The sequence below is a fragment of the Hemiscyllium ocellatum genome, chromosome 39 (assembly GCF_020745735.1).
Source record: "Hemiscyllium ocellatum isolate sHemOce1 chromosome 39, sHemOce1.pat.X.cur, whole genome shotgun sequence".
NCBI lineage: Eukaryota > Metazoa > Chordata > Chondrichthyes > Orectolobiformes > Hemiscylliidae > Hemiscyllium > Hemiscyllium ocellatum.
The window spans coordinates 24,329,126-24,346,126 of record NC_083439.1 but is presented as its reverse complement, the minus strand read 5'-3'; the positions used below and the strand labels follow the sequence as shown (position 1 = coordinate 24,346,126).

Below are 17,001 nucleotides of genomic sequence, written 5' to 3'. Positions count from 1 at the left end.
AACCGGCCCATGGCTGAACACTTTAACTCCCCCTCCACTCCCCCAAGGACATGCAGGTCCTTGGCCTCCTCCATCGCCAGACCATGGCAACACGATGCCTGGAGAAAGAGCGCCTCATCTTCCGCCTAGGAACCCTCCAACCACAAGGGATGAATGCAGATTTCTCCAGCTTCCTCATTTCCCCTCCCCCCACCTTATCTCAGTCCCAACCCTCGGACTCAGCACCGCCTTCTTGACCTGCAATCTTCTTCCTGACCTCTCCGCCCCCACCCCCTCTCCGGCCTATCACCCTCACCTTAACCTCCTTCTAACTATCGCATTCCCAACGCCCCTCCCCCAAGTCCCTCCTCCCTACCTTTTATCTTGGCCTGCTTGGCACACCTTCCTCATTCCTGAAGAAAGGCTTATGCCCAAAATGTCGATTCTCCTGCTCCTTGGATGCTGCCTCACCTGCTGCGCTTTTCCAGCAACACATTTTTCAGCTCTGACAATTATAATGTTATATCAATCCTGTTTTCTTTAATATAAAGAACTGGATGCAATTTACAATTTGAAATAAAATATTTTATGCTTTTGCTAATTATAAATATGCTCAAGTAGATTGAGTGACCTCAGAAAAATTTAGAAAGTGAACTATGGTAAACATACATTAATTAGACTTAGCTCTAAAATTACGCCATGGAATATTAACGTGCAATGCTTAATTTGCTTTCTGATATGTTAGTGTAAGTTTGAATCAAAATAGTTGAAACTGGGTAAAATATTGCCGGGTAAAATGTCAAATGTTTGTACTACACATCTGTTCACTATTGGCACAAGCGATATGACACTTCTGTTTATTATTTAGCCAATTTACAGTTTATGTGAAGTAAATCTGCAGGAAGCACAGCCTACTAAGCATATTGCCAAATATGTAAATTATTCATTGCAAGAATATAAAAATATTAGGTCATGTTCTTCGCTGCATTGGCTTCTGCTAGACAGTCTCAGCATAACTCAGAGCCACTTTAGACCACCAGATTACCCCGAACCTTTCATGATGGTCGTTACCAATTTGGTTATGAATTTTCTAAAATTTGAACCACCTGAAAATCAGATGTTTTGACTATCCAGGAGGACGGTTTGTTTCAGAGCCACAAGGTGCAGCTGTGTTAACTTATTGAGTGAAGATGTGTCAGAGCTTAAAGAAGTTTGTTACTATTGAGAGGGGAAGTGGAATGCTACTGAAAAAAAGAATGGGGCCAATCTAAACAAAGTGAACTTTTTTTGTGTATGTTCAGGGTGGAAACATCCAAGTTTCATTGAACTGACCTGTGACATCAGGCAGTTCAGGTTTGTGGTGTACTTGTAAAATCTGAACTCCGATCACACAAAGTTTGCTCTATCACTTCGTGCCTCCTAATTGAACTTGTCTTACGATAATGTTGATGATCAGAAAAGAGCTGTCGTAGGTGGGGTCACGGAGGTACCATTCGCATCCATTTGCAAACCTAAAGCTGCACCATTTGTAAAATGTTGCCACTGCTCCCTGTGTGGGCTGTTTTCTCGGATGAGCAGCAGCGTATTTTCATGCATCACAGCTGCTCAAAATTATTTGTCCAGCAAAACCCTTTTTAAAAAAATCAATTTTTAAGCCATAACTCTCACTTTGCGATCTAATCGAACTGTGGAATAAATTTGAAATGGTTTGCTGGCCCAGTACATCCCATTTTAGTCTGCAAAAACCAAGGCGAAATATATGTATCCCTGTAAAACTTTAGACTCTGGCATATATAGAAAATCCATTCACCTGAGTAATATGGGATTAATAAATTCAAACAAATAGGGAAATATATAATGAAACCAGAAGGCTTCAACTACTATAAAATAGGATATCTATTAAATGAGGACTGATAGAGCTATTGAATAATAGAGGTGTTAAGGCACTTTTGTTTATCACTCTAAAAGCTTGGAATTTTGAATGATATTTATTTTCTTTGTGTGGGGCGGGAACATTGCTGGCTAGATCAGAAGTTACTGCATATCCCTATTTGTCCTTGAACTGAGTGGCTTGCTAGGCCTTTCAGACAGCAGTTAAGAGTCAACTACATGGTTGTGGGTATGGAGTCACAAGTAGGTCAGACTAGGTAAGGATGGTAGATTTCCTTCCCTAAAATACATTAGTGAACCAGGTGGGTTTTCAACAACAGTTGGCAATGATTGCATGGTCATCATTGGGCTAACTTCTTAAATACAGATTTTTATTGATTTCAAATTTCACCATCTTCCATGGTGGGATTTGAATCTTTAGGCCCAGGGATTCTGGGTGACTAGTCGAAAGAAGTTTGCACTGTGCCACTTCCTGTCTATTTGAATGATATTTTGTTGGATCCATTCACTTTACTGATAACAACTGCCACATCACAAAATGAAATAAATCAGCAAATCTCCCTGATCTAATATGATTTTTTTTTACAAACTACCAATGTCCTTGATTTTATCTTATTTTCTTCCCATTAGGAACAGTTAAAATAAGTTCTCCGTGAGCCATGCAATTTGTGATGTCTAAAATTGACTGGTAAATGAAAATCAGTTTACCTCATTTGTATGAAAGAAGTTCCATCTGTAAGAAGACAAAGCTGCAATATTTGTGATTAAATTTACTGCAGCCTCAGGTCACATGGGGTTGGTGGTTTGGGACTGAAACTTGTCAGGTTTGGGATAATCCTACCGAAAAGTGCAAAGTCTTGGGCAGCTGGTTTAACAGACCGTGGATTTCATGGTGAAAACTCAAGAGACATAGACTTGCACAGTTGACAGTTTAGGGAAAAGGATTAATAGTGGGTGCTTCGGTTAATAGTTATCATGAAAGAAGCTTTCACTTGTGCAGTATTTTCAACCAGCACAAAAGAAAATACTGAACGTGCTTCAATGATTTTCACCTGTTTCTTTAAGAACAGAAGAGCTAGGAGTAGGAGTAGGCCACCTGCCCTTCGAGCCTCCTCCGCCACTCAATAAGATCATGGCTGATCTTTTCGTGGACTCAGCTCCAGTTACCCGTGTTTTTATCACATCCCTTAATTCCTTTATTTTTTCAAAAAAGTATCTACCTTAGCTTTAAAAGCGATTACTGAAGTACTGTCAACTACTTCCCTGGGCAAGGAATTCCATAGATTAACAACCCTCTGGGTGAAGGTGTTCCTTTTCAGTCAGTTCTAAACCTGCTTCCTTTAATCTTGAGGCCATGCCCTCTTGTCCTAGTCTCACCAACCAGTGGAAACATCCTCTCTATTTCTATTTTATCGATTCCCTTCGTAATTATATATGTTTCTGTAAAATCCCCCTCATTCTTTTGAATTCCAATGAATATAATCCCAATCTACTCAGTCTCTCCTCATAAACCAACCCCCTCAACTCCAGAATCAACATCGTGAACCTCCTCTGCAACCCTTCCAGTGCCATTACATCCTTTCTTAAGTAAGGAGATTAAATCTGCACACAGGTGTGGCCTCACCTGCACTTTGTACAGCTGTAACATTACCTCTCTGCTTTTAAACTGAACCCCTTTAGCAATGAAGGACAACATTACATTTGCCGTCCTAATTACTTATTATACCTGCAGATCAGACTTTAAAACCATTGTTCCTTTCTACCAGTGATTTATTTAACCAGACTCGGGATTTATTCCTTTTCTATAATTGTTTTTTGCCAGAAGCATATGACAGTACCCATGATAAATACAAATCCGATCTTTGTGTATTACATAGAGCGAATGCAGTTAGTGCAATTTCCTAAAGGTGTCAGTTAACCTTTTGCTGAGATTTCAGCACGAGATCTTAGTTGGAGGGAGCCTGGATTAAACAGTTTGGTGTATGTGTATGTGCAGCAATTTGTTGAACTCCCAATTTTCCACTGACTGCAAGGATTTACTGCAGATTGGATGTAGCGATGTCCACATCCTGTTCTTTGATCTGTATACCACTGAGGCTTCATGTTGAAAGGGGAACTCAATTCCTAACCTAACACTTTCTAATTTTACACTGACCCCTTTCAAAGCAAGCCCTACATTAAAGCAGTTGAAAATGAATGCTTGGAATTGAGTGCAATAACAGTATTGGCACCACACGACACATGTTAGACTCTATTGCACTCTCTGATCCTCCAGAGTTGATTTTCTGCCAAAGATTTGTTGGACGGCTGATTAGAATTCACTGCAGTAGCCATCCTAGTGAATCAGAAGCGGAGTAGCCAATACCCCTGTGTATTGTATCCTGCCAGTGTGTCATTTGTAAACAATGCTAATTGCTGTTGAGCCTCTATAAAGCCTTGAGCTATTAATATATCAGCAGATTATGGTTGTAAAGATGTTTACTAGTGGCATGTTGTAATATTTACTGAACTGTCCAGACCTTAAATTACAAAGATGATTTTTGATGCCCATTTAATTCTTTAAGGTAAAATCTATCAATCACTGCCACTCCACCATGGCATTTGTGTTGTCCATCAGTGAGTGAGGTCAGACTGTGCCTGCCCATTGCGAGATGATGCCGTTTATAGCAGAGCTCTCCAGACCAGTGACTAATTGAAAATTAAAAGAAGTGCAGCTGCTGTAAATTAGAAACAAAAATCGAGAATACTGGAAAAGCTCAGCAGAATCTGGTAGCATCTGTGCCGCTAAATCATAGTTAACGTTTCAGGTCAGGTGACCCTTCCTCAGAACTGACGGTATCGAGGAAAATATTGGTTTATATGCAGAAGATAGGATGGGGGGGACGGAGTTAGGAGTAAACTATAGGTGGGAACAGAGCCCAAAGAGAGAGAATAACAGTTGGACAGATAAAGGAGTGGAAAAGAAAGTGAGGATTGCAGATGCTGGAAAGTCAGAGTTAAAAAGCTGGAAAAGCACAGCAGGTCAGGCAGCATCTGAGGAGCAGGAGAGTTGATGTTTCGGACAAAAGCCTTTCATCAGGAATGCACAACGATCAGGCTAGGAGGGTGAACAGCTATTGATGGGGATTGTTATTGGTACAACAATGGGTTGTGTGTACTGACAGACTATGTGAATAACAAGGCCTGGTGTGAGGGTGTTGGGGTAAGGACATGGCAGAGCTCAAGCTCTGAAGTTATTAAACTCGATACTGAGTCTGGAAGGTTGCAGGGTCCCCAAGTGGAAAAGGAGATGCTTGCGCTGAGATTCACTGGAGCACTGCATCAAGCCTGAGACAGAGATGTTGTCCAGGGAACTATTGAAGTTGCAGGCACCTGGAAGCTCAGGGTATTTTTTTGTGTCAGAATGCAAGTGTTCTGTGAAGCAGTCACCCAGTCTACACTTCATTTCCCCAATGTAGAGGAGACCACGTTGTGAGCAGCGAATGCAGTAGACTAGATTGTGTGAAATGCAGTTAAGTGCTGCTTCACCTGGGAGGTGTGTTTGGGTCCTTGGGTGCTAAGGAGGGAGGAAATAAATGGACAGGTGTCACACCTTACTCGGTTGCAAAGGAAGCTGTCATGAGGCTGGCAGGGTGTAACGGGAATTCTCCCTTCCGCAGGGACCGTTCTCTCTGGGGCACCCTAGTGCACTCTTCTTTCACTCCCAGCAAACCCCCCATAACCTCATGTTGCTGCAGCACCAGCAGCTTCCATCAGTGGTGCTGCTGAGCAATGCTTCGAATCGAAGAGCAGCTCTCGATGGTCAGGAATTACTCATAGCATTGTAAACCTTTGGAATTTTCTACCATAGAGTGTTGAGGTTGCTTATCTTTGAATATGTTTAAGGTAGAGATTGATAGATTTTTGATCACCATTAGCATAGAGGGTTATGAAGATGGCATGGATAAAAGGCATTGAACTATTCAATGAGCTATGATTGTATTAAATGGTGGGGCAGGTTTGTTGAGCTGAATGGCCTGCTCCTGTCCTGAAAGGAGACATCTGGGCTTCTTGCCTGCTCTAGATGGCAGGTGATACCTGTGTTGATTTTCCTAAATTCCACTCGGAGTGCTTTTGATATTACCACTAGAGTTTAATCACCATGCATCATCTCATAAAAGGAAAGTTTATTCAACTAGAAACATCCTTTATGTTTGACTTGCAGAGTTATTTACAGTTGTTTAGAAGGAACCTCAGCTTTCCGACAGGTCTATTCCCCTAGGCCCCATTAATGAGCTCAGCTGACTAGTCAATCATTAAAAATGTGTTGGAGCACTGAAGATCAGTGTGGCTCAAGTATTAAATAGCCAAGCCTGCCACAGCAGTTGGCTCAGTGCCAATTTTTTTTTATTCTTACGGATGACATGCAAGACAACTGAGTGCTTTGGGACTGCCATATTCCAGCTAAGGCAATCTTCCTGCCAAGTCAAATAACATTAAATACAGCAAATTACACATACCTATCAAAACAACGTGGAGCGAAGGATTGCTGTATCTGGTGCGCTCTACATAACAGTGAGACCTCCTGTCTGCCACTTCTGTATCCGAAAATAAAAATATTGTGTAACTGCTAAGATGAACAACATTCTTCCTGATAATTGACTATATTTTTATGAGATTGTCCAGGAATAACTTTGGATGATAGATGAGAAAGTAGAAATGATGGAGCGCCAGCATCCTGGCACAAATTATACCAATCCCTATTCCAGAACAGGTAGGCCCAAGCAAAACTGGCCCGAAGAGCTTCAGTTGAATCAGATCTGTCCATCCACATCCCTGTAGCTGTGCAGTAAAGTAGATATCAGTTAATACTGCAAGAAGCCTACAGGTATGTGCTGGGGTTGGGCCAGAGCAGGAGAAATTGCAGTCTCTGATCCTCTTGGTAAGGATCCTCAGTTTGACTAGATATGGATCTGGTTGTGCTGAATGTAGCAGATGTTATTGCCAGCTGTACTCAAGGTAATTAACATTCTTTAAAATATCCAAAATAGGTATGACACCCCTATCTACAGGTAGTTCTTCTACAATACGATGGTTGTGTTCTTGTGCACCGTATATTATAGAAAAATCACACTTTAGAAACAGCGCTTAAAGTGTTGGTGTTGGAACTGCATTAGAGCCAACTCACGTTTTAAAAGCTCATGCTTTAGAAACAGCGTCCCCAATTCATCAACCACGTTAACGAAACACCCATTATAGCAGAATGTCTTGTATATGTGAAAAGGTTCTAACACCCTGTCAGGTACTGAGTGCCTATTCTAAAGCATTTCCAATATGCACAAACTGTCCACCCCCCATATTGTTTGTTTCTGTGACCATTAATGCCTGTAAATTGGAATAGTGTAATACAATATCTAGACCTTTATGTTAGATTTGATAGCAGCAAAAGTAATAATCTCACTTTGCTTAGTCCTGATCAGTGAGGTGGCCACTTCAGTTAGCTGTTAATTCAGCTCATTTACATGTCAACACTGGATTCATCATTACTAACATATGGGTATTGAAATCAGACTCAACAGTATCTGAAAGATTTGACGTTACCACTTATTCATCACAGTGGGACCAATATCCATTATACTGTACACAAAGCTCTGTTCTTACATTAGCCCCAGTTTGAAGTTTACCTCATTTGTTTTGATAAACATCACGCTGAGGCTAACACACTGAGTTAAAGATGCAATTTCTTTTAAATTAGCTAAGAGACATTCACTTGAATAAATTTATTTGAAATTAACTGTGACAGAGCAGAATGATGTGATAAATAAGATATATGTGTACATGTATCATTTTTATTACATTGCATTCATGACATCTCATATTCTAAAATAAAAAGCAAGCCAGGTTTACCTTGTGCTTTAAGCCAGTACTCGCTACCTATGCATTGGGACCCAGGTCTCTAGAGCTATGAGTGCCTGAATATACACTGACCCTGAGGCTGCTTGCTTCTTATCAGAAAGTAAAGCTCTTCAACTCCTAATGTAGTGCATCATACCTTTATTCACACCTGTACGTAATAGATTCTCAAATATAACTCTCTAGTACATCAATCTCATTGTACCACAACCCTGATCCCTGAAATTTATAAGGAATCCACTTATACCTAATTGATCTCATCGATAGGATTAAGTTTTGCTGGGAAAATAAAAGTGTATTAATGACAGATTCCATTATTAAAACACAAATTGACCTGCAGATTCAGGGAGTTAAAGATGCACCATGAATTGTGAATCTTAAGAACTTAAAAGTTGACTTTTCCTACTCCAGCATTTGCTTCATGCAGACAGCATCTTACATCAATGTCAAGTTATTTTTAAGAACTTGCTGAATTTGCAGGTTAAGTGCCTATTAAACTCAACACAGAAAGTTGAGGTTGGTAATTAAGAAAATAGGAGCCTGTTCAAAAGTGGTAATTGCTAATACAATGCCAATCAACCTCCCTGGTCCAGAGAGGAACAAGGGAAACAGTTGAATCCCATTCCTGAAAGTATTTTTTTCTCTGTCCAATTGAGTACAAGACAATAAGCTTCACCTTAATGAATTGTTTTAGCAATTTTATAACTCTACTTTGCAATTAAACAGTAAATTCCATGAGCTTAAAAACAAACATCCTTTTCCTGTTTCTGGTACCGCATTGAAAAGAAAGCAACGTAGCGATCCCCCAAAAACAAATGATGTGGTTATTTGATGATGTGAAAGTTCTCTTTCTTGCAATCCCCTGTTTGAAATGACAGGAGCCACCTTGTTTGCATTGTCCTAAATGGAAGGTGCAAGAATTTGATTTCTTTAAAATCACTACTTCGATATTTAATCCCCAGTTCTTCTTTAAGAGCAGATTCTGTGAACATCATTTCCTCATCATTGCTGACTTCAGGCTGCAGTTGGAATGGGGAGGTTGGAGAAGGTGATGACATTTAACTGCTGCTGGTTGCTTGCTGACCACTTCAAGTGGACAGTTCTGTTCTGTAGCATCAGGATTGACAGCAAATACCTAGTGACTTGGTAGCAGTCACTCTGGGGAAGTGAAGGGTAGATAGGTACCATCCTCAAGAGTGAGTGGATAGGTGAGAGAATTGGAAAATTACAAACTAAATTAGAATTGGAAGAGGAGGATGAGTGCCCTGTCTATTCTGTTCATTCAACTGTTAATGCTCTTCAGATTCTTCAAATGGAAACCAGAATGAATGCAAGAGGAAACAATATTTATGTTCTAGTATTCTTGGTATGAAGACATTTTGAAGCACTTCGTGTTGTTGGAATACAGGTGCATGGCAGACAATTTGCACATGACAAGATTCCACAGTAAAGTGAAAATAACCACATCATTTGTTTTTTGGGGATCACTCCTTTGAAAGAGTTATACAGCATGGAAACAGACACTTCGGTCCAACTCACCCATGCCAACCAAGTTTCCCAAACTAAACTCGCCCCAGTTGCCTACATTTGGTCTACAACCCTGTAAACTTTCCTATTCATGTACTTATCCAAATGCCTTTTTAAAGTTGTAACTGTACCGCATTTACCATTTCCTTTGGCAGTTCGTTCCACATACGATCCACTCTGTGTAAAAATATTGCCCCCTCATGTTTTTTTTCAAATCTTTCTCCTCTCACCTTAAAAAAAAGCCCCCTAGTTTTGACCTCCCCTACTTGAAGGAAAAGACCTTTGCTATTCAACTTATTCATGCCTCTCATGATTTTATAAACATCTGTAAGGTCACTGTTCAACCTGCAACACTCCAGCTTATCCAGCCTCTCCTTATCACTCAGATGCTCTAGTCCTCCTAACATCCTTGTAAATCTTTTCTGCACCCTCTGCAATTTAACAATATATTTCCTGATCAGAACTGGCTGCAGTACTCCTAAAGTGGCCTCGCCAACATCCTGTACAACTGCAACCTGACATCCCTCAGCCCCAGCAAGTTTCACAAAGGCTCAAAATGTTGTGATGCATCCTAAGTGCAGCTTTAAGCACTGATGGAATTTTACACAAGTGTGGCGATCCCTGAGCCTTAGTGCCACCATTGATATTTGGGAAGAATAAAGCATCATGTATTCATTAAACGTAAGATAAATGCAAGACATCTGAACTCCCACCCTGAAGCAGGAAATGCATGTTGAAGAATCAGTTTTGCAATTGTGCTTCTGATCCATGCTATCATTGCAGCTCACTGCAGAAAGCGTGTGGGCAGCTTAATTTGTCCCTTATGCACATTCATTTTAATTATCTTTTAAAACGATACTAGAAATTTTGGCTAATGAAAAATGCAGTTCCAACAAAGCTAAATATTTCCACATATAGAAAACATATGTATAAAACACAAAATGCCTTTGCTAAGACAGTAGTCATATTTCATTTATATTAAATACTGAGTGTTTGGAATTATGTTTCTTTTAATAATTGTGTTATCGTTTTGATCGCTATTAAATTCTTTAATTACTGAAGGAAGAATATTTGCATTTTTTTCTGACAAGTAGCGAATGAACGCTATGATGCTGGAAATTGTCATCTTATCATGTCAGAGCAATCAGAGTTTGGCATATTTATCATTTTGTTCCATCTGACAATACTGGGTTAAAATACAATTTTAACTTTTAAAGTAAGAATTTGTTATTAGTGTGGAGCATCAACGTTCCATACCAAGCAATTTTCTGTTGCCAAAATTGTATATAAATATTTTCATTTGCAACGTCAGCTTTCATGCAAAGCATTGCAGTATTTTTTTAAATAGCATTCCAACATTGATAAATCCAGAGCACTGCTATCTGCTCATTGGGCCCTTTGTGTGATCTTGACTTTATTTCAACTCAATGATCTGATCTTACCTTCCTTTACAAGTGACTTTTATGAATGTTTTGTCAATAGTCATATTATAATTCAAGCATGTATATTAGAACAAGTCCAAAAGCAAATCAGTACATTTTACATCTTGGAAATGCATTCAGAACTGTGGCATATCACACTAATGCATCCATGAGTCTGTGCCATGGTCATTCACTAGTTCAAATTCATCTTCCAGCTCCCTCTCAACTCTCCATTTTATCTACATTATTCTTGGAAGTATCAATGGAAAGAAGGCAGTTCTCTCCACAGAACAAAGAAAGTTGCCTAGAAAGCTCATGACCAAATTACACATTCACATCATTGAGCAGCTAACGGAGAGCTGCATTGAATAAGGTTTTGGATCGAGCCTGGCCTCTCAGCTGTAATTGGTGTATCATGGATGTGACCAAGGAAAATTGAAAAGGATGGCAAAGGAGTTCCTACCTCGCAAAATATATAATGTACTTCGTACTGTTGTGAGAAAGCTTGAGACTGGTGGGAGGACAGGGCTGGGGTGGGAAGATTAATGTATGATATTGGGTAGAGCAAGCTGCAAATTTTGATAGCATTCTTGTAACAAATGATACCAAAGGAAATTGCATGTGTGCAATTTATATTCTATTTTTCCAAATATAGAGGAGTTCAAATTGAATTATTTTGAAAGTAAATTACCTATTTTTATGCAGTCAAGTGTGTGTATTTGACATAGAGATATGTGTTTCAATTTCAGATTCCCTCAAGAACTTAACATGGGAAAAGTAAGTGCTGAGGTTATGTGGCAGCTATTTGCTCAGGACATGAAGTACGCGCTTGAAGGTAATTTATGACAACCCTGACATTTTTCTAAGAATTGGAACATAGCAAAATAACTCACTTGTAATATGAATGTGATTGGAAGCACCAAGTTTTTGGAATGAAAGTATCTTGTTGCGCTGCATAGATATAAAGTCCAAAGCAATTATCCAGTGACCTTAATAAAGATTTAATATTAAAGTCCAAGCTGAATGATCAACTAATTAGGTCACTTGTCTTTATTATTCTTGCATAATTACAAATGGTGATTTAGTGACCATTGAAAGCCTCAAATTTCAAATCACACTTCTTTATCAAAATGTATTAATGATGGAAACAGATACTATTGGATACCTGGACCAATCAGTGTGCTGCAACTTAACACAGTTTCAGATATTGATTCAAACTATGGGGATCTAACTTGAGATTACAAACTACCAGTCACCCATGTATCTTCTACATTTAGTGCTACTGTAGTAGTTCTCATGGTAAATTGAAGTCAGGTACGATGTTAGTGGCAGGAGTGTTGTGCAATGTAAAATCTGTTGCAATATAGATGGTCCTCTACACTCTCTGAAAAAAATACAATACATCCCTCTTCCTGCGGCTGTGTCCTTGTTTTGTTCACGTTTTCATTTTTATGTTTTTCTTGCTCTGTCAGTTTAGCTGTGCTCCTCTTAGTTTTATCTCTATGTGTGTATTATTCTGCTTGTGTCTGCCTTCATCCCAGTTGCCTTCCTAAACCAGAAAGGAGATTCCGTCCTGCTTTTATGTGAGCAAATGTACATGGGACTGTTTTGAAAGACAAATGGAAAGAGAACATACCATGTGTACTCCTCTCAGTTACACCAGGCAGTGAAACAAAAGAACTATATTCTGAGTAATTTTTTTTGTGAAGGAAGAGCAGGAAAACTCAGGCTGCTGTGGTTCTAGGGTAGGCTCACCCCCAAGATCTATGTCATTGTCAGCTAGTTGATATCCAGGTTGTCCATTATTCAAATTATAGGCCTTCTATTATGTTTCATGGTAACCAGAAAGTCAAGATAATCTCAAAGCATTGGAAATGTTATGCGGTAAGATTACTCTCTCTTTAGGAACAGCTACCCACTGCCTATTGCCCATTTGTTCCATGTTAGGAGTTCAAATCGCCTCCATTGTTTTATGCTTTTACCTTAATTTTTCTTAAGAAGTGAGTGTCTTATGAGAAAAGATTAAATGACTTGAACCTGTACTCATTCGACTGCAGAAGAATGAAACATGTAAGGTTCAGGGTTGGGGCGTGGTTGGGGTGACAGTGTTAATGTTGAGAAGATGTTTCCTCACTTGGCAGAAACTAAAGTTTGGGGGCGCATTTTAAAAATTAGGGCTTGCTCACTTTATATGGAGAAAAGGAGGAGTTTCTTCTCTCAGAGAGTCATTGTAACTCTTTCCCCCATCCCCAATTAGCAGGTGGAGCTATGCCATTGGCAATTTTCAAGACTAAAATGGGACATTCTGTGATATGTGACACACAAAAGAAATGAGGGATATGGATGACAAGCAGGAAAGTGGAGTTTAAGGATGCACTAAGAGTTCAGTCATGATCCTATTGGTTTGCAGAGTGTGCTTGAGGAGCTAAGTGAACTTCTGCTCCTATGTTTCATGTTCTGAGACTCTTCTCTAATCTCCTTTCTTCTAGTATGCAAATATGTCCAATTTATATTCAAGTCTAATACAAACAAAACTATATTGACCTTGCCCAGTTACCATTACATTTCCTAAGTGCCCTGCTAAAGTGCCTTTAATAACAGCATCTAACATCTTCTCTGTGAGCGATGTGAAGCTAACAAACCAGTCATTTCCTGCTGTCTGCCTCCCTTTTTGAGTAAAGGAAATATCTTCACTGTTTTCTAACAATGGAACCTTCCCCAAATCTAGCGAATTTTGGAAAATTAAAACCAACATAAAAAATCTGATCATTTTTAAGCTCTGAGGATGAAGCCCATCAAAACCCAGGAAACTGTCAACCCACAACTCCAACAATTTGCTCAGGATCACTTCCAGTGTGATTGTAATTTTCTTTAGTTCCTCTTTCCCTTCCAATTCCTGATTTGCAACCACATTTTGGATGTGACTTGTGTTACAACACGGGGTAAACCTTCGTGCTTAATTTAAACCAGCAACACAGAAAAAAATTATCCTGTGCAGTATTCTGTGAAAATTTGAGAGGCCAAGAACTATTTAAAGTAAAATTAACAACTTTATTCTCTGTTATATTTTAAGAAATAATCAACTAACAACTATTTACAACTCTTTCCTCTAACCAATCTTTTACTTTCCCTTCTATAATACTAGACTGATCAAACCCCTGATTAAGATTTACCAAAATTTAACTTTTCAAAACCAGCTAGATGTAAAATCTTCTCATATCTTCCTCTGTCTTCTTTTCTTCTTCTTAGGGATTTCTGTTTCACGAGTCATTGATCGGTAAAGGTCCCTTTTTTTTCCAGGCAGTCTGCAGATGCGGGTGGCTTGGCAGTTCCCCTCCCAACTGTTCAATTTTCCACAGTCTTACATCCCAAAGCATCGGATTGTGTCATTGGCTTTTAAGATTGTAATATACCAAATTCAAACTTGATTGAGTTTGGCATTTTTGGGGGTATAATTTAACCTGATTAGCCTAATTCAAATTTGTTTTATCATCTCCAGGCAACCAGCTAATCGAGTTGTTTGACTAAAAGTTACCTTATATTTTGTTCAGAACACTTAGTGTAGTGTCAAGTGGTTCTGTTAGCTTTTAACTCTCTTAAAAGTACAGTGGACCCCATCTTCATAACACTTGTATCCTGTATAGTGAAGACTGACACAATATACCTGTGGACATAAATTAATATTCTTCATCCCACTCTTCTTTCCTTTAAGTCGACTATTCAGTCATATTGTCAATGCTATCTTCAACACCATCAGTACAAAGTGGTTAATTTAACCGATAGTTTTGTACAATACCAAGTCTTGAGTAACCTACTTGCTGTTTAGCTCAAGAACTTAAATTTCTAAGAAACATCCTGTGAACTCCACATTTAGGCTACCATTACAATGTGTATCAATGACTTGGATAAGGGAAATAAATGTTCTATCATCAAGTTTGCAAATGATACCAAAATAGGCGGGAAGGCAGGAGGGTGGATGAGGCAGATAGCCTCGAGAAGGATTACAAACAGGTTACGTGAGAGGATGAAACTTGGCAGCAGGAATATAATCTGGGAAAACTGTGCGGTTCTACACTTTAGCAGGAGGATAGAAGATCTGAATACTATTTGAATACAGAAAAACTTGAGAAAGCAGTAGCACAGGGAGATATAGGGCTCCTCATGCACAAAACATCAAAAGCTAGCATCCAACTTCATCACCCATCTTATCTTTGCAGACTACGTGCAGATTAAAATCTCACTGATTAATGCTGTACCTTTTTGACAAGCCCTAGTTGTTGCTTCATTCATACAAATTTTGATTATGTGGTTACATTAATTCCTTTCAGCACCCATCCAGTCAAGGTTCTTCTGGACTTTTCATATGTCACAATAAAATAGTCCCTCATTCCTGTATACTCTAATAGGTGTTGGCCAAACCTGCTCAGCCTTTCCTGTTGATAAACCCTTTGTCCCAGGAATCAGGACAAAAAAACACAGGCTGTGATGATGATGTGCAAACCCATGAATGATAGGAGTTTAGAAACACATAGAACGTGGAAGCAAGAGCTCTCAAGGGAGGTTGGAAATGCAGCTTTTAGGAAGGGAGTTGTCACTGAAGGTGGCATGATATGAATCAGTGGAGCAGTTAGAATCTGATCTGGAGACACTGGTGGACTCGGCATGTGTCAGCTTTGGATTGGGTACCAAGGAGGGTAACAGAGAAAGTTGGATCAAGCTGAGTGTGGTCATGGTGATAGTACTAAGTGGGGCACCTGAGTCAGTGAGGTGAGATATCAGACTGTAAGGAGGAAAATGGGAACTGAAGAACTGAACAAGGAGCTCAGGCTGAGTGCTGAAGCAAGAAAGAAAGTACCTTTCAAATTGTGATCCATGAAAACACAACAGCCACAGAACTTTTAATTATATAGATTGATGTGTGTGACCTTCATGGTTTATTCGTGGTTTATTCAATCTTGCATTTATTTAGCCAACAGCAGCTTTCAGTGCAGATATCTGTAAGCAATGCAATCCATGTTATTTGTTGCCTGAAGTCATAAATCGAGAAAGATTACCAATTACGAATATATCACTGAAAAGTAAGTTATGATTTATGTGTGGAAAATAATATGAGCAGTATTCTTAATAAACTATTAATAGGCAGGAGAAAAATAACTCAGTGTTACAAATGTATAAGTTACAAGTGAAACAATTGCATATGTCTGTCCATATAATCAAGGATTTTGATGACATCAAACTGCTAGAGTGAAACCTAATTAACTCAATAGTTACATGTAAATCTTCCTTAATTGTTAAGTGAAATGGGATTGGTGAGCCGTAGTGTACAGAGCTTATTCAATCTGAAATTTTTTTGAAATTCATTTATACCGTTTGTAATCTTTCATATCCTTTATGTATCCCAATTTTACAAAATGCTCATTTACAATGCATCACTCTGAAATTACACCCTCTGCTACTGATGGCAGCACAGCATTCCCTCTGGGGGAGGGTATAAGTTTAACCTGGCAAGTTTTACGTGAGCATTCTGGATATGAGTATAAGAATTTATAATCCAGAGGTTTACAAGCGTTCATGCAAAGGATGTCATATATCCATTTTGATGTATTTCTCTGTGTATCCAGAGGGCTGAGTTTCTATGTGGCTCAAAATAAAGTGTGTCTATGGAAAATAACCTGAACAGTGCATCAACATGTCACCCTGTGGCTTTTGGAACTCTCTGCACCAGAGAACTGTGGATTCTTCAAGACAGAGATCAATAGATCTTTAGATCAATAGAATCAAAGGAAGAGGAGATAGTGTGGCAAGGTACTTAGGATGTCCAGTTCTGGTCACCCTCTTATAGAAAGGATATTATTAAGCTGCAGAGGGTTTGGAAGAGATTTACCAGGACGTTGTCAGGAATGGGGCGTTTGAGTTATAAGGAGAGGCTGGAATAAGCAGAGACTGTTTTTACCAGAGCGTAGGAGGTTGAGGGGTGATCTTATAGAGGTTTATAAAATGGTGGGGGATATAGGTACGGTGTCTTTTCCCTAGGGTGGGGGTTTCAAGACTAAGGGGCATATTTTAAAGGTGAGAGGAGAAAGATTTTAAAAAAGACACAAGGGGAATTTTTTTACCCAGAGAGTGGTTCATGTGTGAAATGATCTTCTGGGTGAAGTGGAGGATGCAGGTACAATTACAATGTTTGTAAGACATGTAGATAAGTACATGAGTAAGAAACGTTTGGAAGGACATGAAACACAGGCAGGTGGGACTGGTTTAGTTTTGGATAATGGTCCGCATGGACTGGTTG

General features: G+C 39.2%; 1 protein-coding gene across 4 annotated transcripts in view; it reads left to right on the top strand.

Annotated features, from left to right (window-relative positions):
* LOC132834396 (protein unc-13 homolog A-like) overlaps positions 1-17,001 on the top strand; it is a 575,505-nt gene that overhangs the window by 395,387 nt on the left and 163,117 nt on the right. For all 4 annotated transcript variants that reach the window (XM_060853271.1, XM_060853270.1, XM_060853267.1 and 1 more), the window contains one exon: positions 11,459-11,544. In XM_060853271.1, coding sequence (XP_060709254.1) covers positions 11,459-11,544 — 86 coding nt within the window. The remainder of the gene's footprint in view (positions 1-11,458; positions 11,545-17,001) is intronic.